Genomic DNA, 25612 nt, shown 5'->3' on the forward strand with positions numbered 1-25612 from the left:
AGTTGTTATCTCATTGTGGGAAGTAAATAGTCTCTTGACTGTGCCTGTTTGGATTTGGTAAACAATGTGCAACTACTCATGGACTCATGGGAGAGGTTGTAGCAGCGGTGAAGCATTGTAATGCTGTGGACTGTTGCTCTTTGGAGCTTTTTTTGCAGACTGAGCTCAGCACTTCAGAATATTCTTGTTCAGTTATTTTGGCAGGCTTAGTTCTCCTGTGACTTGACGATTGCACAATTCTTTGGTAGGAGGTTTTGCTATTTAAAAATACTTTCCTTTTAGTTTATCCATACAGCAGACTAATTGTTTCAACTGATATTATGTGTGTTAAAGCAAAATGTGGGGTTTTTTTGAGGAAAAGGGAGAGAGATTTTAAAGAAGGGGTGTTGAAATGGAATTTGATGCCTGAGAGTCCACATTAAGTGTATATATAAACATGGTTGTGGTTTTTAGGGGAATAGTTTTTGTTTTGAAGATAGGGCCACTAATTAGGTAAAGCTTCCGATACTCTCTTCGGTGTGACTTACTGGTATGTATTTCCTAATTTTCAGCTATATTTGTTTATAAAGTTAAGAGAAGATTATAGGTCAAGGAGGAGGTGGAAGATAAGTCCGTTTAGAATACCAAAGTTTATTCCACACCTTGGATGCCTAAGTCTTGTCAGATGGAATCTGTACTGGCAACACAGCCAACAGTGGAGCTGTTTGAGGAGGACTTCTCTGAGGCATTACAATAAAGTATTCAAGGTATGCTACTTTAGAATATTAGAAAACAGTTAAGTTAATGCACCTGACAATGTGTGGAGAGGGTCAGGTGAGCTCATCCATGACAGATGACCTCAGAACAGAGGTCATCATGATTCTCTGCACTTTCTATTATCCACCACAGAGAGTGTGACCTCAGGTGTTAGGGATTCTTGAGTTGTTGGGCAAGGAGACAACAGCAAGAGGAGGGAGAGGACAATGGAAGGACCATTTGGGGCTGTAGGCAACCCCAGTTATAAGACACAGTGGGAATATGTGACAGGAAGTGCAGGTGTTGAGCATGACCTGCCTCATCCCCAAAAAATGTTTCGCTGTCAGTTTGAAACGCTGTGAATAGCAGCATCAAAAAGTAAGCATGCTATGCCACAACCACCCAACCGCAAGGTGCATTATGCAGCAGTTGTCCTTTATACAAATGCTTTATAGTTGAGGATGAATGATGCTTAATGCTTGGGTGCCCCTATTACATACTTCAGCAGCTTCCTTTCTATTTGACATGGCTTGAAACAACTCTTAAGTTACACTTCTTGTGTGTAATGTGCCTTATTATTATGGTTGCTTTTCAAACTGTGCTCTCCTACCCCAAGCTTCTCAGTTACATAATACATATATGAATGCTTTTATATTATGCATACAAATTTTTATAGTCTTTGAGCTACATCACTGTTCTAGTAACTTGATTCTGGTTAAGGCACAGTGGGGAAAAAAGTATTTCTTGAACTGTGTATCTTAAGAGATTTTGGTTTTCCTTTGACTTGCTAATTTGATTTTGAAAAAGGTTTTCAAAATCTGCATTCCAGACTGAAAGAAAAGTTTGAATGCTGTCCTGCAGCATAGATACATGAGGTGCTTTCCTTTTTTTAAAAAATTAACTGGTTGTCCATCAATACCTAGTAATGCCACCTTTGTGTAGCTAACAGTTATAAAGCCTATTGCTTCTTCCTGTAGAAATCCATATACTTTTAGGATAGTTCATGATGATTAAGTGAACTATTGTCTCTACACTGTTCCTATTGAAATCTGTTGGAAATGTTTCCATGTGGTATTGCTTTCATTTTTAACAACTCTCCTATGGCTTTCTGGATTTTAACAGTTTGATTTTTTCCTATGGTATTTATATCTCTATCTGCATAAATATTTTTACAATACTAGGGTAGTGTTCATCTTTTTTATATTCAAATAGATAATATCTTTCCTGTATTTTTGTTAGCATTTACTAATTTATCTTAAATTTCCAACAGAAACATGGAAATGGAAAAAAGAGCAAAAGCTTTCCTTTTTAATCTGATCTAGTAAACTAGTTAAACATGGTCTTAGGTTCTTCACTGCAATTGAAATGCTTAAATCACAAATGAAGCTATATCTCCCTCTTTTGGAAAATCAAGGCATGACTTATGACTTGGCTTTGAAGATAGGCTTTTGCTTCTTTCATATCTTGATTTTTTTTTTAAAATGTATTTCTTTCCCTGGGGTAAAAAGGAAGGGGAAAGAAGGGGGAATTGTGGATATCCCTAATAAGTTTAAAGTCTAATAGCTGATGTGATGACATATTTACAGGAAAATAATCTGCATGGCAAAGAAACCCCTCTACCCAATCACTTCTGAACCACACAGATTCCTCTGCAGAACTTTGTATAAACCACCTGAGTGGTATTACTATGTGTCCGATAGCTAAGGAGTATTTTTTCAGTATTTTATTTAAATGTTTGTCCCTTTAGCAGATTTCTTTGCCAGAAAATTGCTTGGAAGAAACAAACAAACAAAGCAGACAGCTTTGTGTTGACTGACTTAATTTTGATAGTAATCGTAAATTGATGAAGAAAAAAAAGTTGGAGAAAGGGAGACTTGGAGTAATGTCTTCTGTTACTACTTCTTTCCAGTGTAACCGATTTGCAATTTAGGAAGGAGAACAGCATGGCAGAAGCAACATGCATTTCAAGGTTTATACACAATTCACTTGTTAAGAAATAACTTCAGTGACTGCAAGCACCTTGGCAGATATGCTTGATTTCTTGGTTATTTGGAGTGGTAGAAATAGAGTATGGTAAAGTTTTTCCATGGAAGGTGAGTTCTGGAAAGATCTCCTCCTGTTTTCCATGCCTCTTCCCCTGCCAATTTGGGTGGTGGGTCCATTCGGGAAGGTATTCCTGGCTAGGGGAAGCTGAAGCATTGAACAACTTCTGGTCTTTTTTTCCTCCTTGCTGCCTCTCCTGAACTTTGTTAGGCAGGGCTGTGCAGTAGCAAAAAAAGAAGGGACTGGTAAAGAATCATAGAATCCTAGAATGCTTTGGGTTGGAAGGGACCTTTAGAGAAGAAGCTGTATTTGCTTCTTCATTCCTTACCTTCTATTTCTGAGTCTATTAAAGAGGGAAATGTTTTATCAGGTCTCTAAAATCTGTCAGGCTAAATGAGACAATTCCAGAATAAAGCTCTTAACAGTGCTGTTCTATCCCAAACTTTTGCCAGGCTTTTATATTTTTTTTTTTAATCTAAATCTTCTTTAACTGTGTCAGGCAAGGAACTCTGAATTCTGGTCCTGAGTTCTGCAGCAGGTTGCATTACCTTACCAGAAAGTGTTCTGCTCTGGTCCCATGTGTTAAATGCAAATACACAGGAATGTTGCCTCTTGACTCCTGGTGCTTCTCTCATAAACCATTATGACCTGTAGAAAGAGAATGGTAGTAGTTGCCCTGTGGTTTTCTCTGTGTGTATAAGGCAGAGGTGGTGATGTGATTTTTATTTACTTTTGTAAATGAGCTCAATTTATGTCATCCACTGGCAAAAGATCATCAGAACTGTGTATTCTATCCTGGCTGCTAAAGTCAGGATTGGATATCATTTGTAGAAGAACAGTACACAGCTAAGGTGTGCAAGGAAAGGTATTTTCAGCTGATAGTAAAATGTCACTTCTCTATTTCTGTAGCAACTTGAGGGGGAAAAAGGATGAACAATAAGAAAAAAGAAATATGATTTTATAGCACGATTGTTTCAGTGACTTAAATGCAGGAACTGTCTTTGAACTGCATTTCAGAGTAAGCAGCAATATGTCCTAAGTATAAAGTTTTGGTGAGATTAACCTTAATTGATTCAGATTCTTTCATATTCTTGTAAACTTGCAGTGCTTTCTCTTGGTTACCCTATTTTTACAAAAGTAAAAATTTAAACTTTTATTTGTCTACAGTGTATATTATACTAAAAACACATTAGTGTACAAGCGTTGTTTTCTTTCCCTGTATACTCTTAGAACAACTGAGGGAGGGAAATACATTGATGTCTAATTTCTAATAAATTTCATGTAGTGGAAAAACCTGGTTACATTATTGCAGCATCTAACATAAACTTCCTAGAGAGTCTTCAAGACCTAATCCTGTCATGCTTTTAGGTTTTGGGTTGAATTTACTTTCAAATCAGGCGCATGTTATTGAGATGAGGTGGTGTTTCCACCTGTGTTCCTGTGGCTTTTACATTTGGATAATCTTGTCTCAGAAATGAGTAAATAGGAAGCTAATGAAATACTATAAATTGTAAAATATTGAACTAACACCTTATTGCCCTTATTTATATAACAACTTGCTGACTTTTCCATATTTATATTAAAGCTAGTCCGCTCTCGCATTATGTTAGCTATTGTTGGTTTGATGGCCAATTTAATTTCATCGTTGTATTAAAAGCCACATATACCAACAATCATTCCAAGTGCTTTCAAGCTATTAAAGTAATGAAATAATAATACAGTGTTTCAGAGCAGTTTACTGGCTTGCATATATTCATCAGTTATCCAGTTAGTACTTCCTTGTTTTCCTCTCCCCAACTTGAGTATGAATGACAAACCACTATATAACAAATTTCCTGAACTGCAAAAGTATCACTCTTAATTTTTATTCTTTAAAAAAAAAAATACAGCAGATGCTAGTTTTAAATGAAAATAAATATCTGAAAAATAAGGAATTACCAAGTCACCATGGCTTATTTTTATTTGTTATGTATGACCCTGTATCATCATCACTGGAAACAGAGGCAGGTGACTTAAGGGAACACATCATAATTGAATACAGTACTCAGACATGCAATTAAATGCAGGAACTGAAAGCTAAAGGAGTGGATGCTGGGCAGAGAAATTGTCCGATCTTGCATATAACTGTCATTTGAATTAAACTCCCACACTGTTCTCAAGATCTGTGTATGTGTACACTGGAAGATGAGGTAGTCAAATGAAGCTGATGTGAAGAGAAAATAAAGGTAGGCAAACACTAAAAGAAAGAAAGGGGGATATTCATAAACATATGAATTTTAAACATGGTGTTTCGTGGCCTGTTACTGCACAGTTTCATCTATCATAACAATAGCAAAACCACATTAAGTGCCATTTTACGCATGGGTTTACATTTTATCTAAACATGTGACTAAACTTTTAAAGTTGTTTGACTTGCAAAACTTCTAGACTTTTTATTGTTACAGGTAATTTAAGGAAAAAATGTGTGGCTTCTGTTCATAAAAAGCCAACAAATTTCACTGAGTCACAGTAGGTTGGAAGTTGCCTGAACGTAAGTGCCAAGTTTTCCAAAGGGGTTGGCAGATCTGCTGCAGGTGATATGGAAGACCCATGCTGTTTTGGAAAGGAAGAATAGTAGGGTACCCTAGAGTCTCAAAAATTTTCAATGTCTCTGAAAATCGAGGCCTCTGAATCTCACTTGTCCTGCACTGGAAGCACCATTAAATTAAACGAAACCTATTTCAACTTCTGAATTGCTCCAGTGTGTTATTGCCTTTTCTGTATGACACTAGACTGCCCTCAGTGTGATGCTTTCTCCTTAACTGTAACAAACTGCTTTTGAGAGTTTTAAACATCATCAAAACAGACCTGTAAACACTGTACTTAGTTTTATCCTACAGCTTACACCCTATTTCATAAATTCCCTATACTCTAGTGGGACAGACATGGAACACACTGTCACTTTCATACTAATGTTCTTGTGAGATTTAGGTCCTGCTTTGTCTTCCAGCAGTCCAGCGTATTGAAAATTGGAATGCAACTTTGCACACCTGTTTTTACATACCTTCAAAGCCAGCTGTTGTTGGCTATATGTTTGCCCTTATTACAGCTATACACTTCAGTTTTTCTAGTGATTTTTTTTTTTATTCAGATCTGAAAGTTCTTACTTCAAATATTAAACATTTTAGCAGCATTGATGCCTTAAACCTCAGGTTACCAGGACGTCTTTTTACTACCTTGGGTGTACTCATCTATGAAATTCACTGCACTAATTACAGCAGTTTTGGATGCTAAACTTCAAGTGTGATGAACATTTCAGACAGAAACGTTGAAAATACACCCAACATCCCTATAATGGAAAATGCAAACAAAACACACATTTTTAACCTTTACTTATAAAAGATGAGCCTCTTAGGTTAAGCTCCTCACTTTTTGTTGTTTTACAATTATGCTTATGTGATTGTATATCTGTGTCATGTCCATTTTTAGAGTAAATTGACTTTTTAATGTCAAATTTTGAAGGATATTTTCATTCTGTCTTTCTGACACTAAGAGCATTTATTTACATGTATTTATACTGATATTTCACTTGGAAGCCAGAATCGTGTGACATTCAAAGGTCATCGAGGATTTTGAGTTTTTACATGTTGTTACGTTGAATGTATTTACCACTAGAGGAGGGGAAAAAAACACCAAAACTATTCAGGTGAGCTATATCTAGTGTTAACATAGGCAAATTCTGCATGACTAACTTTGAATTTTCCAGAATCTTCTGTTAGCAATTTCTGGTGGGTAAGTCAACTTGCAAACTGTGGGGAAGTAGGGAAAAAAGACTTTTTAGTACAAAGTTCTAAACAAGGTAGCTGTTGTAAGAGACTTCTTCCTCTCCACAAAAAAAAAAAAAAAGTCATGATGCCCATGTATTATGCAGTTTGATAGTAAAATACTACTCTATCTTATGTTTCAGCAAGAGCTTTTTTTATGTAGATGGTGGCAAGTTCTCTTCATCTGTTTTTTGTCTGTTTGCTTTTCTGTCCTTCTAAATTTGGGCAGTGTAAATGTAACTCTTGATATGTAGATTTCTTTCTTCTTAACTTAGTTTTAGCTATTTTTTAACAGTTTAAATACACAAACTGAGGAGGGTGTATTATTTTGCCTAGGAAACTTGGATTTCCTTTTTCCCCCTGCACTTGTCCTGTTGTTGGAGTGTTTTCTGTAGTGACCAGCATTGCTGCTTCTTCCTGACAATTTTACATAGCTCATACTGGTAAGCGTTTAAATGGTGTCTTAAATCACAAAGCTGAAGAAAGCCAAGGGTAAGCCATAATGTGGGTATATAACTGTAATATGAAAACATATTAATGACAAAGGGCTGTTTGATACATATTATCTGTATTAAATGTCTACTGCAGAACTCCTACATACCATGCCTGATTGTTTATTATATGTGACTAAGTTTCAACTATGATTTTTCTAGCAACCTTATCTGTATTCTCTGTTATGTTCTTAGAGCACACACCTTGCTGGCTTTTATGTTCTTAGAAGCCAGCAAAAGTGAAAAAAACTGATAATAGAATCAGAAATACAGTGACTGTTTTTACCTAGGATTTTCTTTAGCTAAAGCTTAAGTAAGTGTAAAACAAACAGCTTAGTTGTGATTAGAGGCTAAACTTTTGCCAGTTTACTTGGTCCACTTGACAAATGCATTTCCTGCTATAGTAGTATGCATTTTTAAAGCTTTATTTAATGGGGGCTTGTAGTGTTAACGTCAAATGGTATGATGTGCTTCCTCATACCTTAAGGAAAGAACAGGGACGTACCTCTTAAAAATGAAGTAGGTAAACCCCAAGGCCAGTTTGAAGGAGCCCATTTAATGAACATCATGATTTTATATATGTTCTTTAGAGAATATTCTTAATTCGAAAATGAAGGCTCAGCTATAAAATGTTGATGAAGTAAGTGTGGTAGCTAGCTTAGGTTATGGATCATAACTTTAAGAATTAGTATGAAATGAGTAAAACCAAATTTGGAGCAAAAATACAGTATCTGCTAAATAGACTCATAGGTACTTTGTCAAAAGGGCTGTGTAATGACTATATTCAGTATTCTTTATGCATATATAACCTGTAGTAGCAGGTGCAGAGTATGTATGGCAGCTACTTTTTATATCTGAAAACTGCAGAGAATGGACCACAAGTAATAGTTTGGGGTAAGTGGAGCAAGAGTTGTTTATCTGTCTTTCAGTTTTATGTGTGTGCTTTATATCATTACTCCTTTTATTGCAACTTTTATGTATTTATAATTAATTGTTTCAAGAAATGCCAAAGCAAATATGGGAGTGAAAGCTGTTGGACTGTTTCCATTGGAGTTATTTTTGTCAGTCTTGGGCTGAATTGCTATTTGGTTTGGGGTGCCATTCAACTTTTTGCAGGTTGTTTTTTGCTCATGCCTCAGCTAAGCATGATGGTGTGGGAGTTCTGTCTCAAGAAACTTTAGAAAATATTATCTGGAGTCTTTCTATTTGTAACTTGATTAATCAACTTTCTACAATATCAGGAGAGAGGAATAAGAAGTTGATCGGTTATAGAGCTTGCTAATTAAGGAAAGATTCAGTAAATGGGTTTCACATAAAATTAAGAAAAGGGTTAAACAAGCATAGAAAATAAAAATTGAAATTGTTAGGGATCACTTGATAGAAGTCTAAGGAAACTGTGATTATACACTTGTAAACCAGAAAAGAACACGATTCAACTTTACCAGCTTTAGTGTCATAATGATTCCTTTTCTGGGTTAGCTGTGGTCCTCTTGAGTATGCTTTCTCTGTGCACAGCTCATGATGTTCAAAAATTATAGCAACACATGAGCAAAATTGAGGTTTCTACTCTTACGGTGAGGTTCAACCAGATACAATCATGTCTGGATATATTTGGAAAATATTCCTTAAGATGACCTACAGCATGAAGGGGGCAACAAATAAATTTTCTGAATACTTGTTTAAAGCAAGTGCTCCACCACTTTTTTAGAGATTTTTCTGACATTTGAATGGTTAAATTGTATGACTTCTGTTGTTGGATAAATGTATCCTTTTCTTTAGAACATGTGAGGTTTCTTATATCTTCTCATAATAAAACTGAAAGTTAAGTTCTAAAATGAAAATAAATTTAGATTACGAACCTTAAAATAAAGCAGACTTAAGTCTAAGACGGTTAAGTGTGTAAACTGAACCCTTGCAGAAGGTGGTAGATTATCACCACCTGTTCATGGCTCTGTATTGTTACTATCATAATATATGACAAATACATGTATGGCTCTGCTTCTTGGAAGTTTTATTTGTAGCCATTAGAATTCTGGCTGTGGAAATTGGTAGGAACTTGTACAAGTTCCTATAAAAGTCTCTCAGTTCCTAAAGTCTAACCAATAAGCTTGACCTGATAGATGCTTTGAATAAAAGCAAAACTAGTACTTAAACAAAATTATTTCTGAAAAACTTGGAAATCAAGTGCACTGATGCCTTGGAAATGAGGGGAAAATATGGTCAATTTGAGTGACTACAGAACAACAGAAGTTCTTATGTGATTTCAGGAGGACGGAATGCAGAGATACGGTGAATTAACACATGCAGCATAACTGTAGAAGTGTGGGTTAAAGTGAAATAACTGCTCACTTAAATGCATTTCTAATGTTTTTTTTTAAGTGGTTTTCATTGCTTAATAGATTAAATTAAAGATTATGCATGACTGGTTTTAGTATTTCATAATAAATAAACTACTACTTTTTCCCCTTCCAGTATCATCTTTGGATTAAACCAGTACTACATCTAATTAAATAATGTTCTGAATTTAGTTTAATTACCTCACATTTCTTAAAATAAAATGTGCCCACCCCTTATAAGACTGTATAGTATAAATTACACTAGAATACTAGAGAAAAAAGAACGCTAACATGAGTTGCTAGGTATGGTTATTGTATGCAGTAATGATCTTATTTCTGTGATGGGTAAATTGGGATAAATTAATAAAACAAGCAATAGCATCATCAGAAGTGTGATACCACCAAGAGGTTATAACTTTTATTATTTTAAGAGTAATGTGCAAATTGTCAATGCTGTCAGCCAGGAGGATCTTCATAGTATTGATAAAATTTGCAGAAATACCCTTTTGGCCAGCTTTGTTAGCACAGTTGACAGAATAATCTGGATAATCTTAAAGGTCTTTTCCAACCTAAATGATTCTAAGAAATTTTCCAAGCAACTATACAGTGTTTTCAGTAACGTTCTCAGCTTTTTCTGATTAGGTAGTTAGTCTCAATTACTCCTTACAAAACCTGTTTTGAGTTGTCAGAGTTATAATAATATACACAGCAATCATACTTCCTTGCTTTACCAACTTCCATTAACCTACTGTGTATGTGTATTTTCATCGTAGTTTTGCCTGTGGTTGGGTTAAGGGTACAGATAATCTATCAAAATAATGAAAGACACTTGCCACAGGTGAAAGGGCATTTCTTTGGTAATTGTCTTCTTCCAGACTACTTGTTAGGAATTGAGAACAAAGAAAAGTCACTTTTTTTAAATAAAAAAGGAGAGGGGGGAAAAAAAGCTCTCCCCCCCCCGCCCTTGCTTTTCATTTGAGGCTTCTTATGGTGTTCATAGCTCTCCTTACAAAAAAAGAAAAAAAAAAAAACCAAACCCAAAACCAAACCAAAAAAACACCCATCAATTTGTTAACAAATGTGGAATGAAGAATTTCGTGACTTCACTTGCTTGTACATTTCTGGGTTCTAAGTTTGCAAACCTTCTGTGTTATTGTTTTAATGGCAGCCAAAATACCAAGCAAAACCACATGGTGCTGTTCTGCACTGAGGACGGGGGGAGGTGGGATGGGGTGAGGTGAGAGAGATGGGGCAGGGTTCTTTTTGCATCTCAAGAAGAAAGGCCTGACAACAATTGACTTCATAGGATAACTGCTTTAATTAGACAGAATAAGAGGAGGAATACTGATAGTGAGCAAGTCACCTTCAAATGCTGCGCACCCTGCATTAGTGTGGCATCAGACAGTGCCCTGGTAGATTCTTCCCATGGCATGCCATGTGGAACAGATCCTGTCCTTGGAGAGAAGCTCTCCCTTTTTGGTCATTCAAGCTACTATATAATTTCCTTACAGGAAGAAAAAAAAAAACACTTCTACAGCATATTCTCATGAGAATTTCTTGCTGGACTTTTAGACAAAGGCAAGGCTGTGTGGGTGGTGTAGTCACCAGTACCAGCGGGAGCTGCCTGGAGGCCCCTCTGTTATGCTGAGATGGCTGAGGTTGTCCAGCAGCCAAGGGACATGTACAGCACAGCACAGACCTGTTGTCACTAGCTCCTAAATGTGCAACACTTCCTTCTACCCCTTGATACTCATATCCTTTCCCAAGGGTATTTTATACAGATTAAATACTACTCAATAGAGTAGAGGTGGCCTGTTCAAGATCACCAACTCCTCAAATACAATGTCTTCTGCAAGGTCCCGGTACAACATTATCCTAGTAATTTCAATTTTGCTTTTGTTGTGTAAAATTATAATACTCCAAAAGAGCTCCTAGGTTTGTGTTTGGTCACTCTTTCTGGTGAAGTGAAGTTTTATGAGCTTTTTGAAGGAATTGAAAAGAATGGTCCTTTTTCATCTCTTGTTATAAAAGAGAGGAAACCAAATACAGAAAGTAAAATGGGGTAATGCTTTGTTTTATCATTAGAATGATGAAGACATCCAGAGAAACTGAAAGGCAGCGAAAGATACCTGGCAATTTAAATTTTACTCTTTTTCCTCTTGACCTGAAAGCTGTACTGTGCTGCTTGTGTTTATCTGCTGTTCCGGTGTATATGATATCGGTCAAGAACTCACAGAGCATAGAAAAGAAGAGGGAATTAAGATATTAAAATTGGCTTACTAGATTGCTTGCCAAGTAAACAAATCACAGTGCTCATCTTCACGACATTATACTGCATGTCTATTTAGATTTATAAGAACATGGCAGGGAAATAGCAATGACAGAGGAAATTGGGCAACCTAGCAGTAATCTATTTGGGAAGGCTCTTTCTCCCATTACTTACATGAAGCTTACGTATATATCCTCACCTTTCAGCTCTTGCTTGTGAACATCACTCCTGTGTCTGACATGCCTGGTTTGCTATCCCTTTGCAAATCATCTCTGTGAACAGGGTCATTCTTCCTTGTCTTGACTTGCATTGTACATCTGAGTGTTCTTTAAATTTCTGTGTAGTGTACTATTTCATTCTCCACTATGGTTTACATAGATGTTATATGAATTATATGTGACTGCATATATTGCGGTTATTTTATAGGTGGTGATTCGTTCTCAAAATGGCGAACTACTCTATCGTATTTCACCTTGGGCAAGATATGTAGTCCGTGATGAAGACAAAGTGAATTATGATTGGGTACACTGGAATCCACCACAGTCATATATAGTAAGGCTTAAATATTATTTTCAAAATGTGTATAAAACTGTGTATCGTGTCATCTTTGTATTCCTGCTGGGAAGAAAAAAAACAAGTTGTTCCACAAAGAGAGCAGCAAAGTAGTTAAAGTAGCTACCTGAGAAGTGAAGGGTTTTATTCATGGCTTTGACAGAAACAAATTACTTTAATGATGGATGGTTTTGAGCTACTTTTTCAGTTTCCTATAGACTATATAAAAAAGTTACCTGTTGAAGTGGTATTTCAGCCTTGGCTTCCCACGTGCTAGGCAAGCTCGATAACTATTCCAGGACTAGGTGGCCCTTCCTGGTACAGAGGAGAGCAGGGAATTATCAGAATTGGGATTAAGAATATTAGCCACAAATACAAAGTTCAGTACTCCAATAATAAGTTAATGCTATATGAAGTCAGAAAAAGCTTTCAAAAGTAAGGTGCTCACGCTCCAGTCAAATCTTATTTTCTTTGTATCAGAAAAATCCCCTTACTGATTTTTAAAGCCCTTTTACTTCTCATGTGCTGCTATAAGGGGGGGGAACTCTTTACATGATATATGAAAAATAATACAGGAGAACATTCAGAAACTTCAGACTGAATGATGTTACTTCATATTACTACACTTTTCAGTGTTTTCACTAAAAAATGGCATGCAGTATTCTGTATTAGAGGTGCTGCAACCTCTGTTTTGAGTTAAATTTTGGCACCCACCTCAAATTATGAAACATCTGCTTGACAAAGGAAGGGTAACTCACATGGCAAATCTCTTTAAAAAAGATTATATAATCTACAGTAAATTTCTTAGGTGTATAGTTTGTATGAATTTAGTGACCTACCCTGTATCTATGATGCTGTGTGACACCTAGATTCTCTGTAAGAAGAGGAATGGGGAGGTAATTGGAGATGCAGTGATCTGTATGACCTAGAGTGAAAAGGAGGCGAAAACATTTAGGGTGCAGAAAAGGTCTTACTGAGTTAAGTCAGGAAAAAAAGAGTCTTCCTATGAACAGGAGAGGTGCCCAGTGGATGTAAAATACAGGGAACAAACCTCAACCAGAACTTCTTGTTCTTCACATTTGTCCCTTTCTGTTCACGTACGTGTGCGTGTTTACTGGTTTTGTTCTAACTTTCCAAAATTTCACTTAAATATTAAATTAATAAATAGAATATAAAATCTTGTAACTCCTTCTTTAATTGCGAGAGGGAGGAAAAGAAAAAACTTTGTGGGGAGAAATAGCTTTTAAGTGGTAGTCTTCCTCAGTTTCTTCTGACAAGCCTTTTGTTTTAAAAAGTAAAATCCTGATAAAGTGTAGGCTCTCCTTCAAGTGTAACTTCAGTTGCCTCTGTATCCTTTAAATATTTTCAGCCATCTAGAAATACTGTGTACTTGCCTACATACCTGGGATTTTTAAATTTTTTTCTAATCCGAAGTACTTGGAATATGTGCTGTGGATCTGTGTTCTTTAGGACTAAAATATGTATAAATTTTAGTTTGGAGAAGGCAGAGCAACTTGAAATACCTGCAAAGAGCAGGTATGCTTAAAAAAAAAAACCTTTCTGTTGTCTTATATTTTTAAACAAGCTTCATAGTAGATTAGAAAAACTTTATAGTACAGTGGCTGCTCTAAGTTTGTACACTTCAATGTAATTTAAAAAGTGTATAAGAAAAGTGCTGAATCATGGATGTCCAGTTTTTTGTTCATGAAAAATGTTAATTTGAAATAGGTGTTTGCTTTAACAGTTTAGAATGCTTAATTACTTCTGAAATTTTAGTGGTCTTAGAGGGAAAACAAAACAAACCTTAAATTGTTTTTCATCTTGTGCAAATTATATGTTTGTGACAACACTTCCAAGCTGTTGTATCCTAACAACTACTATTTCTTTTTTCGCCTTATAGCATAAGCATCCTTCCCCCAAGAGATTAAGAAGCCTAAGAATCTATGAATCTCATGTGGGGATTGCTTCCCCAGAAGGGAAAGTAGCTTCTTACAAAAACTTCACATACAATGTACTACCTAGAATAAAGGATCTTGGTAAGTAATAAGAGATACTTGCAGAGATAAAATTTTTATATGCCTGTGCTCTTATTAGAAAAGCTAATTATATCAAGTGTCTATAGGATTTTTGCATTTTCATATTACATGTACTATAAAAATAGATTCTTAGGGCAGCAAAAATTACAAACAAGTGAAATCTGTGGAGAAGAAATAAAGACTGAAATAGGATATGTGAATCAAAACCCATTCCACAGATTTTTAAGTAAAATATGATTGCAAAAGCCTAGTTAGCTTTTGTTGTGGTATGTTTTCAATTTGAAAAAGGACCAGTTTTTGTAAGACAGTCTTCAGAAAATACTGTGTTCTTAATTGGTTCTACTAATGTAAATCTTGATTCGAAGGAAAGATAAAGAAATACCCGGGTAGAAAGGATTGTCCTTTCTGTTCGCCAGAATAAGCATGCTAAATTTTTTGTCCTGAACAGTTGCTAAGAAGTATCATAATATAGAAACTTCAAATATGAGAAACCCTCTTTCAGAAAAGAACTTCCTAGTATATTGGAGGGGATGTATGAAACAGCTGGCATGATTATCTCAGGAAGCATAGCAAAACTGTTTGCCTCAGTTTCTTTTGGAGGAATACTTTTTCCTGTGGTGTCTTTGCACTGTTTCTGTAGTGGACAGTATTAGAACTTGCTGGCTTTTCCTGCCCTGTGATGAAATATGTTTTGTTGCACTCAGCTGTAAAATAATCATGACAACCGTGGCTGAGACATCTGTGGATGGTGGCTGTGCTTATGTATTGTTTGAGTTTGTGGTATGTGGGTGTTTTGGTTTTGGGGTTTTTTTTTTTTTAATTTATCGGAGTGTCTGAAGAAGCCATATGTTTTTCTTGTAGGTTTACTTGTTCAGTCAGTGTCAGAATGTGTTTTTTGCCTTTCAATAAAGTTGAGCTTGCAGGTGAGGTAAGGGAGTTGCACATCTGGAGGCCCTCCAAAAAAAGTAAATTTGGATTCCACATTACCTGTCTGACTCTTTCCTTACTACCAAAGAATTTCAGTTGTTCCAGGAGGTTAATAAGTTTAACAGAATTATGAAAGCTTTCTGCTTTACCTACAGATTTTTCTTTGGGGAGAAGAACTATAATGAAAAGGCTGATACACCACAAAAAAAAGCAATATCAAATTTAGGTAGGGTATACAGAAATGATAGATAATGTTCGTTCTTATTTACAGTGAGTAAACACTGTGGGAATTAAGTTTTTTTTTTTAAATGTATTTTTAAGGGCTATTAGTTTTGGTTTTAGAACGTCTTACTTGGTAGGACAAGCTTAAAAGACATCAGTATTTAAGAATGCTAAGATATTAATAGTTTGTAGAAATATGCGCATGACAAATAGCACAATAAATGGCAAGCAAATCGGATGAGATTAATGTGATGCTATGTTGCTGTTTATTTATAAAAATGCTGTAAATAAGAGTAAGTGCAATGAGCCTGAATTGTAAACCAGCAATGAATGTGACAAATTGCTGAGCTCATACTAACTATTTTCTAATAATAACTCTTATAGCTTGGAATTTAAAACCAAGAACAATCAAAAAGAAAACAGTATCTTGTCTAAACTGAAGAATGAAGTGCAGATTTTCTTTAAACTAATAAAGAGAAGTGGTAGTGGTGGGTTTCTCAACACTGTAGATTAAACCTGAAGCTTATCTTTTGTTGATAGTCCTCACTTGCTAGCTATCTGGGGCACTTATTCACTGATATTAAAGATAGCTTTAGTTAAGATGAGTGGTGAGTACTGTGGCTTCACCATTAGTATGTTCTTTTCCTTTTAGCTTTCCCTCCGTTGAATATTGCACTGAACTGTCTTAGGTGATACATGAGACAGTGTGTCCCTGACCCTCATGTACTGCCTTGGTTCATTGGCAAACTCAGAACAAAAGCATGTTACTTTTGTGTTTTGTCTTTTTTGACAGCCTCTTGTAAAGGGGGAATGTAATCATTAAAGTTGGAAAAAAGTGGTTCTGAAGTGGTAAAAAAAGATTCCAGAGTGCATAAGGTATAATACATGTAGCCAGTGCTTACCACCACACGCCCTGACTGCAGGTGTCAAAAGTGAAGCCGAAGTTTGGGACATGCAGATTGGCATAGTTAATATTCTGAAGTTAAATTAAGATTATATTTGTGTATCACTGCTTTCTAAATCTGAAAGATTCAATACACCTAGTTATATGTAGATCACTTGACAAATTGACTGTTCCATTTTTAATGGAAGATCATGTAAGTATAAACTGTTGGGTAGAATTACTTCTTGAAAGAGACTGAATCTTTAGTTGTTTATCATGAGTTAGAAGCAGCTAAAAGAAAGAAGACTGGAATGAATATGTTACAAGTGTTGAATCCTCTTTTAACTATCCTTAAGGCAGGGGTTTGTTTGTTTTATTTCTTCTGTTTTTATAGGATATAACTGTGTCCAGCTGATGGCTATTATGGAACATGCATACTATGCCAGTTTTGGTTATCAGGTCACAAGCTTCTTTGCAGCATCAAGGTAGGTTTATTAAGTACTTCAACATCTTCTCTGTTCTTTTATGTTGCTCCCCATGCATTGAAATTGGTATGCCTGTATGTGTGTGTTTGCAAGTAAGTGTTTAATAGAAAGAGAAAGTAATGGCTTAGGTATTTGCTCTAGCTTCCTCTTAAATCTGAAATCAATTTGGCGTAGTGATCAGCTGTTCTGTGAAACACTTCATATAGGATAGAAACAAAGAGGTCATAAGTAACTTCATCTGTCATAGCATATTCCAGCTAATCCAGCTTCAGCAGTCTTTATGCATGGGTTGTGTGTTGTGGAATTCTTGGCAGTAACAAACGTGTAAGTCATTCTTTTATGATAACAGAACTGTACACTACTTGTTCATAACAAACTTGATTAAAATCATGGCTCTGTGTGTTCTGTGGGAACTTTTTCCTACACTTGTAACAGACTGTGCTTAGATTTGAGGCCTAGGGTAAAAACATAGAAAATGTATTCAGGTAACTGAGAAAATTATGGTAAACCTGAATGTCGTGATTATTTTTTTTTATCTTGGTGAACAACCAAGTGACAACCAGGCTCAATTTAGATAGACAGGAAGTTTTAACTGACTTAATTAGTTGAAAGAAAGGTGTGTCAGACACAGGAGACAAAAATCTTTTTTTAAAAGAAGTTGGAAAATAGTGTAGTACCTAAACCAGATAACTAAGCAGGACAGCAGCAGATAGTGTATTTTGGGGACTTTCATGAACATACATTTACTTTTGTAGTTGTCATGGGTTACTTTATTCCAGTAACATAAATGTTTGTTCAATATTAAATAGAAGCTTTGTTATATCAGTTATCTTTTATACTGAATTTGATGTATTAACAGATTAAAAGGGAAGAATAAAACTTTGAAACTATTTCTGTAAAACATTGCATGCGTGCATGATGTAATTTTTATCATTATAAAAATTGTTTTGTCAGTTTGTAATCAATAGCTACTGCTGAATAGGCTGAAAAAATAACTTGTATACAACTGGAAACTAGGTGATGAAGGAACTTCTGACTTTGATGTAGTTTTTATGAGTAATGTTCAGATTGTATCACTCATAACACATTGCATTTTCATGCTGATAGCCGTTATGGAACTCCAGATGACCTGAAAGAAATGATTGATGTTGCTCACTCAATGGGCATCACTGTTCTGCTGGATGTTGTGCACAGCCATGCCTCAAAAAACTCTGAAGACGGTCTCAATAAATTTGATGGTACAGATTCTTGTTTCTTCCATTCTGGTCCTAAAGGAACTCATCAGCTCTGGGACAGCAGGCTCTTTGACTATGCAAAGTAAGTATAAAATGTCACTTCAGGTGTATTAGTGATAATTATTTTTTAGCAGTTCTGTTAAAACTACAGTACTTGCCAAACTTAAAGTCATTTGCATTGTTCCACATTTATGATATGCTGAGTTAAATTCCTTTACTTTTCTAAATACTTAAAATCTAACACTAAATAATAGTATTTAGGGTTTGTTATTCTTCTGTCATCTATGGCTACCTATGTACATATTATATACTGTATGCATTGTATGTATTTTATATATAATTATATAGTTATTATATTCTTATTTGAAATAGTCAAATGTTTTGGTATATAGATACCTATTTAAATATCCATTATATAGGAATATATCGTATTTAATTACATATTTTATATATTATAGATTAGTATTTTCATATTGTATTCATATATATGATATACAAATATACATATTATATATACATATAAATATGTATAGTTACATATATATATAAATTATGTATATTATAATATATTTATTTATAAAAACAAGTAAGAATAAGAAAAGCTGAAGAAAATTTGTAAGCTCTGGAAATTTATTGTCAAACTGTCACACTGTTGAAATGTATCAAAAGTTTTGCCCCGGGACAACTAACTCCATTCCAAAGAGCTTCCAGAGGTTGATCAACAGTTAATGCAGAGCAGGGGTCACTTTCAGTAGGCAGTTTTAGGGACCCAGTTTGGGCATGCTTAATTAACTAGTATAAATATAGCGTGTGTCAAACCACATATTATTGCCAGATGATGATTAGCATTTAATATTGTTTACTTTGTATTCTCTGAGGTATTGGGGTGAGGGGATTTATCTCATATACTGAATACTTCAGTGGTTTAAATGGTGAAACAGGCACAGGCGCCAGCTTATTTCACTCTCCTCCCATTTTTCCCATGTTTGTTCATCCCTGAGCCACCTTGATTCCTCCCTTTCCTTGTCTTTGATTCTTCCCCTAAACATCCCACAATAAGTTTTGCACAACCCCACAATCTACAATGTCACTCACCTCTTATTACATGACAAATCTGCTTTTTTTCCCCCTTGAGATGCGTGATAATCTTGTTTGCCCTTCTTATCAATTACAAAGTTCTGGTTTAACCCTCTCAAGGTTACACCTGAGTGATTCTTTCGGTGGCTCATCACTCAGCGACTGTAGAGTTCTGGTCTCTTGTTAATCTGTTAGTTTTTAGGTTTTGTGTGCTGCAAGTTCAATTTACTGTTTTCCCTTGTCTTTCTCCCTGACTTGCATTGAATTGCCATTAACTGGATATGCTTAGGTTGCAGATGTCCTTAAACCTTGGATCAGAATTACACATGTTCAGTTGCCAAAAAAGATTTTTCTTGTACTCGTAGGCTATACTCTTAAGGCTGACAGTTTCATAGCTTATGGGGGTTATAACTGTTTAAGAAGGTCACTATTGCAGAAGTAATGTTACATAGCATAGGTCAACTGTTTAATGGAAACTATTGTACTGTAACTCACAATTTCAATTAAACCAAGTGACCAGTGTATTAAGTGACTTATGTGCTGTGTTACTTAATAGGATGATCTGTTCTTTATTTACTTTTTATTTAGGACAATTTAACTGATGAATTCAGGGGGCTCTTTGAATTGTGATTTTAATTATTGTAACAAATGCATTTTAGTACATCTAACAATAATTTCCTGTTTGAGTTGCTTCCTATTAATCTTAGAATTTATTTGAAATTTATTAATTTAATTTCAGATAATCTTAAAGTTTTAATAACAATGCAATGGTATTTCTTACTTTTATTTCATTTTATGGTTATGTATAATCAACAAGTGTGTGGTACAGATTTCTCTAGTGAGAAAATAAATAGAATGCAATTATGGTCTTCTAGCTGTTCCAAGCTCAGGCAGGTTCTTCCTATTGGGAAAGTAAGTGGTGCTGGTATTGAGTGTTTTGGAAGGATTTGTAAATGAAAGAAACAGCAAGCTGCTTTCTAGGTAGTATGTGGCAATGTTAAGCATTTATTCAGAACTGAAGAACTTCCTTCACGGGTCTGTTCGGTCAGTGATATCTGCCTGTACTCATTGGGGAGGGACACGCTGTGTAATTACTTTCCATCCTATGTGATTGGAATAGCTGCCAGACTGAATGCTGGGAAGAGGGAGTGGAAAGTTATAAGGGTGAGGGAAGAGATTAGGAAAAAGCAGTGATCAGAGGAATTGAATCTATGTTCTACTGATGAGTAAAAATAATGCTCTGGGTGACTGAGGGTCTCTTGTGTGTCATTCCCCATACCCTGCCCTCTACTGAAATGCAACAAGTTTGGGTTTTCTCTTTTAAACTTGTAGGGAAACTCCTCCTTCCCCTTCAAGCACAGCAAGCTGTGCAGTGAACTGTTTTTAGTCATTAAGGGCTTCTTTAGTCCTAATATCTGAAACATTAAATATTCTGTGTGTATTTATAGTCAAATTTTAAGGCTTAAAGGATATAACAATCATGTTCATTTTAAGTTGCTTAGAACTGGTTAAAAAATGGTTTGGGGTTTTTTCCTCTTTTTTGTGTGTACAGGTACCAGATGAAACTGGGAAAGATTTAGAACTGTCATTTTATTGAAAGTGTTGGGGTGGGGTTTTTCTTCCATTTAGGCTTTATTGACATGTCTGGTAATTTCTATACCAGTAAATGAGCAGCTCTAGTCTGAAAGAGGGGAGTATAAAAATCTGAGAGACTCAAGTTGCTTGCAAATGTTCAAAGTTTGCTGAAAATAAATGACACCAAACACAATCTATTGAATGGTATACAGAAAAGCCTGCTTTCTGAGACAAAAATCTCTTCAGCTAGTACAGCCTTCTCTCCTGCACAGTGCTTGTACTAAATCCCTTTTCCTCTGTAGTGGGAAGAACTGTTAAATGTACAGGTACTTAAACATCAAATACAAAGAATGCTCAATTTACTTGGGATTTGAGAGAAACTAATTCTCTGCCATGAAGGAGATTAAGAAACAATTGCTTTATCAGTTTAGTCTGTCTAGATTTTCTTTGAAAGCCAAGACGTAAGTAAATTTGTCTCGGCATTTGCAAGATCATTCAGTTGTCTGGGAAGGGGACTGTGAATACTTACTATAACAGAAGGTGGCAAAAGGTCTATATCCACGCAGAAAAAGGACTCTATCCATGGTGTATTTTAATTACTGTATTTTTAGTAATACTCACCTAAGTAGAGGGTAGCTCCAAGAAAAGCAGTAGTAAAACTGTTCAAAGGACAACCTGGATGTGGCATCTCTAGCACCATAGTGCAACTTAAGAAGATAAAAGCATGTTTTGTGTTGTGGACTTTGAGACAACACTTAATGAACAGTACAACTGTATATTTTTTTAATCCATCTTTGTATGAGTGCACAGTGAACTTTTTGATAATTTTTTAAGCTGCTGTTTACAATTTATGCTGTTCAAGGTGTCGTGTGAGGGTAAAACCTCAATTTCAGTAAAATAAGAATTTGGAGGTAAAATAGCTGGATAAGTAAAAGAATGTTTTCTGCTTAACTTTTTTTCCCCAAGAAAAGTATTATAAATTCTGCTTTTAAAAAACAACAAAAAACTGATTCAGAAATAAAGTTTTACTTTAATTTTGGCACATTTTTCCTTTTTTTTTCTAAAATCTGCAACTGGGCAGTTTTTTCCTCCAACCATGTTAATTTGGTGAATCTTCCTCTCCTTCATCCCCATCCCCTCCTGGTCATCCCCATGTCCGTATCCACTCCCTCAGCTGCCAACCCAAAAACCAGAACCACAAAGTTTGAGTGAGGATTGCAGTTTATTTTAATAATACTTTTAAAAACCAAACTTTTATATCCTTTGTCTTGGTTCCTGTTATAGATCTGGCTTTCCTGTCCCTGAACTCATGAAAGGGAAATGCTGTAAGGTAAAAGGGATGCTACAAGCTCTGGACTTGCAGTCTAGCTGGCATGGTCTAATTAATTTTGTGGTAAATTAAGTGCCTTGTCTCTGTTGTGATCCTGTTTAAGATAGCTCACTCAAAATACATGTAAACACCCTCCCATCTTAAGTAAGGATTCTGCCTGTAATTAATTTAACACAAGCTAAGTATAACAATTTTTCCTTCCTAAATTCATAGTCGGAGATTATTCAGCTGCCAAGTTCATTAGAAGTGATGCTGTAAACCCTGGAGACCAGGTGGGATCACAACTAGAGTGGTTGATTGTGTTTTGATTTAAATTCACTTCTCCATATAGCAAATGTGTCTAAAATCCTAATCAGGCAAAACAATTTAAAAAGAATTGAGAACAAGATATTACCTAGCAAAGATAAGTTGTTGGTTTTTTCAAGCACTACATAATTAAGATGTGTAAATGATGCTGCCTTTCTAGGCTTATTGAGATCTGAGAATTGTTTTGATTTTTAAGGTTCTGTATTCCTCTTCTCTCATTAGGGTTTGTTAGATTCTACACTTAATCCAATTGTAAGAGGCAAAAGGTATACTGTTACATTTCCGTGAACCTTTAGGAATAATAGAAGAAGTATAAAACTTGGCAGAAATCATGTGATACCCTAAGTTTTGTGTTTGGTTTGTCTTTTTTTAATACTGTGACCCTTTTCACCTGAGCACTTAGCCAAAATTTTAAGTTCTTACTCAATCTAGGAAAGAATTTGGCACACAAGTCAGAGGTTGAATTACCTTCTGGTTTTAATTACAAAGTCCTGCTTCCATGAATACAGCAGCATGATCAGCAAGAAATTGTTAGTTACAAGTTTCTGGGGCCAGCAGACATCCCTGGCATCTCTTTTGAGGCCCTGTTTTCAGTGGTTTTTTTATTTAGACTGGATTTTGTGTCCATGCTTTGGTGGTTCTGTGAAGGCACAAAATCAAAACTGGTGGGAATCCTTTGGCCTGTCCACCTACAGGTTTTGTCTTGTTTGTATTTGTTGGTGATACTCTCTGTTTTCGGAATTAAGGCTTGTAAGTGCTGTAGAGGAAATGAAATTTACTTTACTAAATCATGTAATGGGAGAAATCTTTTCTTTAGTCTTTTCTTCCTCCTTCAGTTTTATGAAGTCTCAAGTGACATCCGTGCCAAATGTGTTTTGAAATGCTATAGGTAGGGTTCAGAGTATAAACACTGTCCCACAATTTACATCAGGGCAACAGATGACATGCTGGTCCCCTGCTGCCTAACCAGATGTTCTCTCCAGCTCATTCTTCTGAACTGTTGGTGGAGGAGCTGATCGTAGCTCTGTGTGCTACCCTTTTTTCAGTTTTTCTTAAAATGAGTTATAAACTACTGTAGTTCAGAAACAGCTTTTAGCCCTGCCGTAAATGCAGCGGAAATAGAGCAGCTGTCAGGTGCTGAAGTGTGTTGTTTTAGTTCTGTTGTAGATGGCCTGTCCTCCAGCTGCTCCTCCAGAATGGTGTGGGTCCCCTGAAGCTTCTTTTCCCTATCCTGTGTTCCAGTTTTACATGGGTATCTGGGGTGCTCTCTTGTATCTAAAATGGCAGTTACACCTATGCTTTGCTGCTGAGATGATGGCCTTTTATGCCACCCAGTGTTTAAATCTTGCATAGGCTTCATGCTGTATTTTATGGGGAAAAAAGGTCTACTGATGTCAATAGGTAGTAATTTACTTCACTTGAGGATCTCACTCCTTAAAGGCATGTTGATCTCCTAACATCTTCAGCAGCCTCTGTTAAGGTTGGTGTTTGATTTTTCCTTAAACAGCTGTTGCTTACCTGAAATTTGTTCTGGTTGCCAACTTTCCTGATCTTGAACTGCCACTGGTGTAATATTATTAGTAGGTGGAATGAATTGGGAAATACATCTTTCAGAGATAAGTGTTTGATTAGTCAGGGTACCTGTCTGGGCTCATAATTCTCTTAACATAGCTGTCCAAGAATTTTTTTTGGGCTTAAGTAGCCTACAAGTCAATGTCGAGCTCTTCTAAAAATCTGTGGAAGTGAAAACTTGTTGCCTTATGTGGGAGTATCACCATGGTTTGTAACAGTCAGTTTTCAGGAAGAAATGGATATGCTGCTACTCTATCACACTTGCACGTTTAGCATTTTAAATTTATGTAAGTTGATGCTTTATGGAGTACTGTGGTATTAAAGCTTACGATTTATTGCCTAAGCACTCAAGGAAAGTTCGCACATCAGCATGACTTGCAAAATGCAGATAACATGGTATGTGTGTTCTTACTGTCCATCTCAGGGTCACTTTATTCACACATGTTTTAGGGTGCAAAGGGGCTATACTTGACTGCAAACTACTACTTAACTAGTTAACGTGCACAAAGGATAGGTAGGATTTAAAAACTGCTAGTACACTCATAGCTTCCAATAAGACACATGAAGAGTCTCTGCTGGCCAGGCTGGCGTTAGTCAGGTGGGGAAAAGGAGGCTGCTGCTGCTTGTAACAGACCCTCAATAGTGCTGGGTTATCCTCTTCAGACTCCGTATGATTTTCTTTTACAGTTTTGCACCTCTCCATGTTCTTCCTTTTGAATCTTTGAACTACTAACAAACCTGTCTTTGTCTGTAACTTTACCTTTCTTGCCTTGCATAGCTCTAATGTAAAGACTTTTTTTAGCTTTCTCTCAAATAAGCAACTTCCTTAGGAGTTTAAGCTATACAGGTTTTGGGACACAGTTGATCCCCCAGTCTGGAGGGAGGGGAGAGGGAAGGGTGGGAGGGGAAAAATTACCGAAGAATTCATGTATCATATACAAAAGAGTTGACTTCCCAAAGTTTAGGTGTAGTCACTGAAGTGTTCTCTTTTGCAGCTTCTTAGGATTTAGTCAGGTACAAGTGACCTTCTTCCAGCTGCATTTAACACAGTAGTAATGACATCCAGTGGCTGGTCATTTTTGTCACAAATACGTATTCATTGGGGAGATGCTTTGGCCATAATTCCAGATGGATTAAAGGTAATGCAGTGATAGTTGTCAATGAGGTAGTCTCAGTCATTTGATGGTTTTTGGTACATTGTTGATTGTAGGGTAATTGCAGTAGGAACAGGGATATAAGTTGTGTTTCATTAATGTAAAACCTTCAGCAGTGCTGATTTTAATTCATTTCCTGCCAGTCTTCCTTCACTGAATTAGTTTAGGAAAGCTCTGTATTTAGAGATCCCCATAATATGCATCGGAACTGGATTTGGATGGCAAAGATTGTTTTTTAATGACTGTTTTAAGAAAGCACTGCTTGTAATGTAATAGTGAGATTTTCTTTTTTTTTTCCCCAGAGCTCATAAATGTAATTACTTTGATTACAGATTAACTTCAAAAAAACCTGCCTCCCTATGTCCTTAGCAGTCTGCTTCTAATAGACTGAACTTTGAGGGTGACTGTAAAGGCACAAAAGTACTTAATAAAATGTAAACTTTAAGGTTTAAGACCTTCCATGTCTGTGAAAATCTTAGGGGTTTTGTGTTTTCTCTTCCTTTTAGTAACAATTGTGAATGTTAGCAAGTAAGCACTTTCAAGTATGGGGACATAGCAGTTAATAAATTGCCTTTCTTGAA

At 35.9% G+C, this 25612-nt stretch overlaps 1 protein-coding gene across 1 annotated transcript in view; it reads left to right on the forward strand.

Annotated features, from left to right (window-relative positions):
• The window catches only part of GBE1 (1,4-alpha-glucan branching enzyme 1), a 178230-nt gene that overhangs the window by 60992 nt on the left and 91626 nt on the right, over nucleotides 1–25612 (forward strand). The window contains exons 4-7 of the mRNA XM_075718169.1: nucleotides 12104–12229; nucleotides 14130–14265; nucleotides 16692–16782; nucleotides 17890–18099. Coding sequence (XP_075574284.1) covers nucleotides 12104–12229; nucleotides 14130–14265; nucleotides 16692–16782; nucleotides 17890–18099 — 563 coding nt within the window. The remainder of the gene's footprint in view (nucleotides 1–12103; nucleotides 12230–14129; nucleotides 14266–16691; nucleotides 16783–17889; nucleotides 18100–25612) is intronic.

This window comes from Pelecanus crispus, chromosome 1, assembly GCF_030463565.1.
Source record: "Pelecanus crispus isolate bPelCri1 chromosome 1, bPelCri1.pri, whole genome shotgun sequence".
In the NCBI taxonomy this organism is placed as follows: domain Eukaryota; kingdom Metazoa; phylum Chordata; class Aves; order Pelecaniformes; family Pelecanidae; genus Pelecanus; species Pelecanus crispus.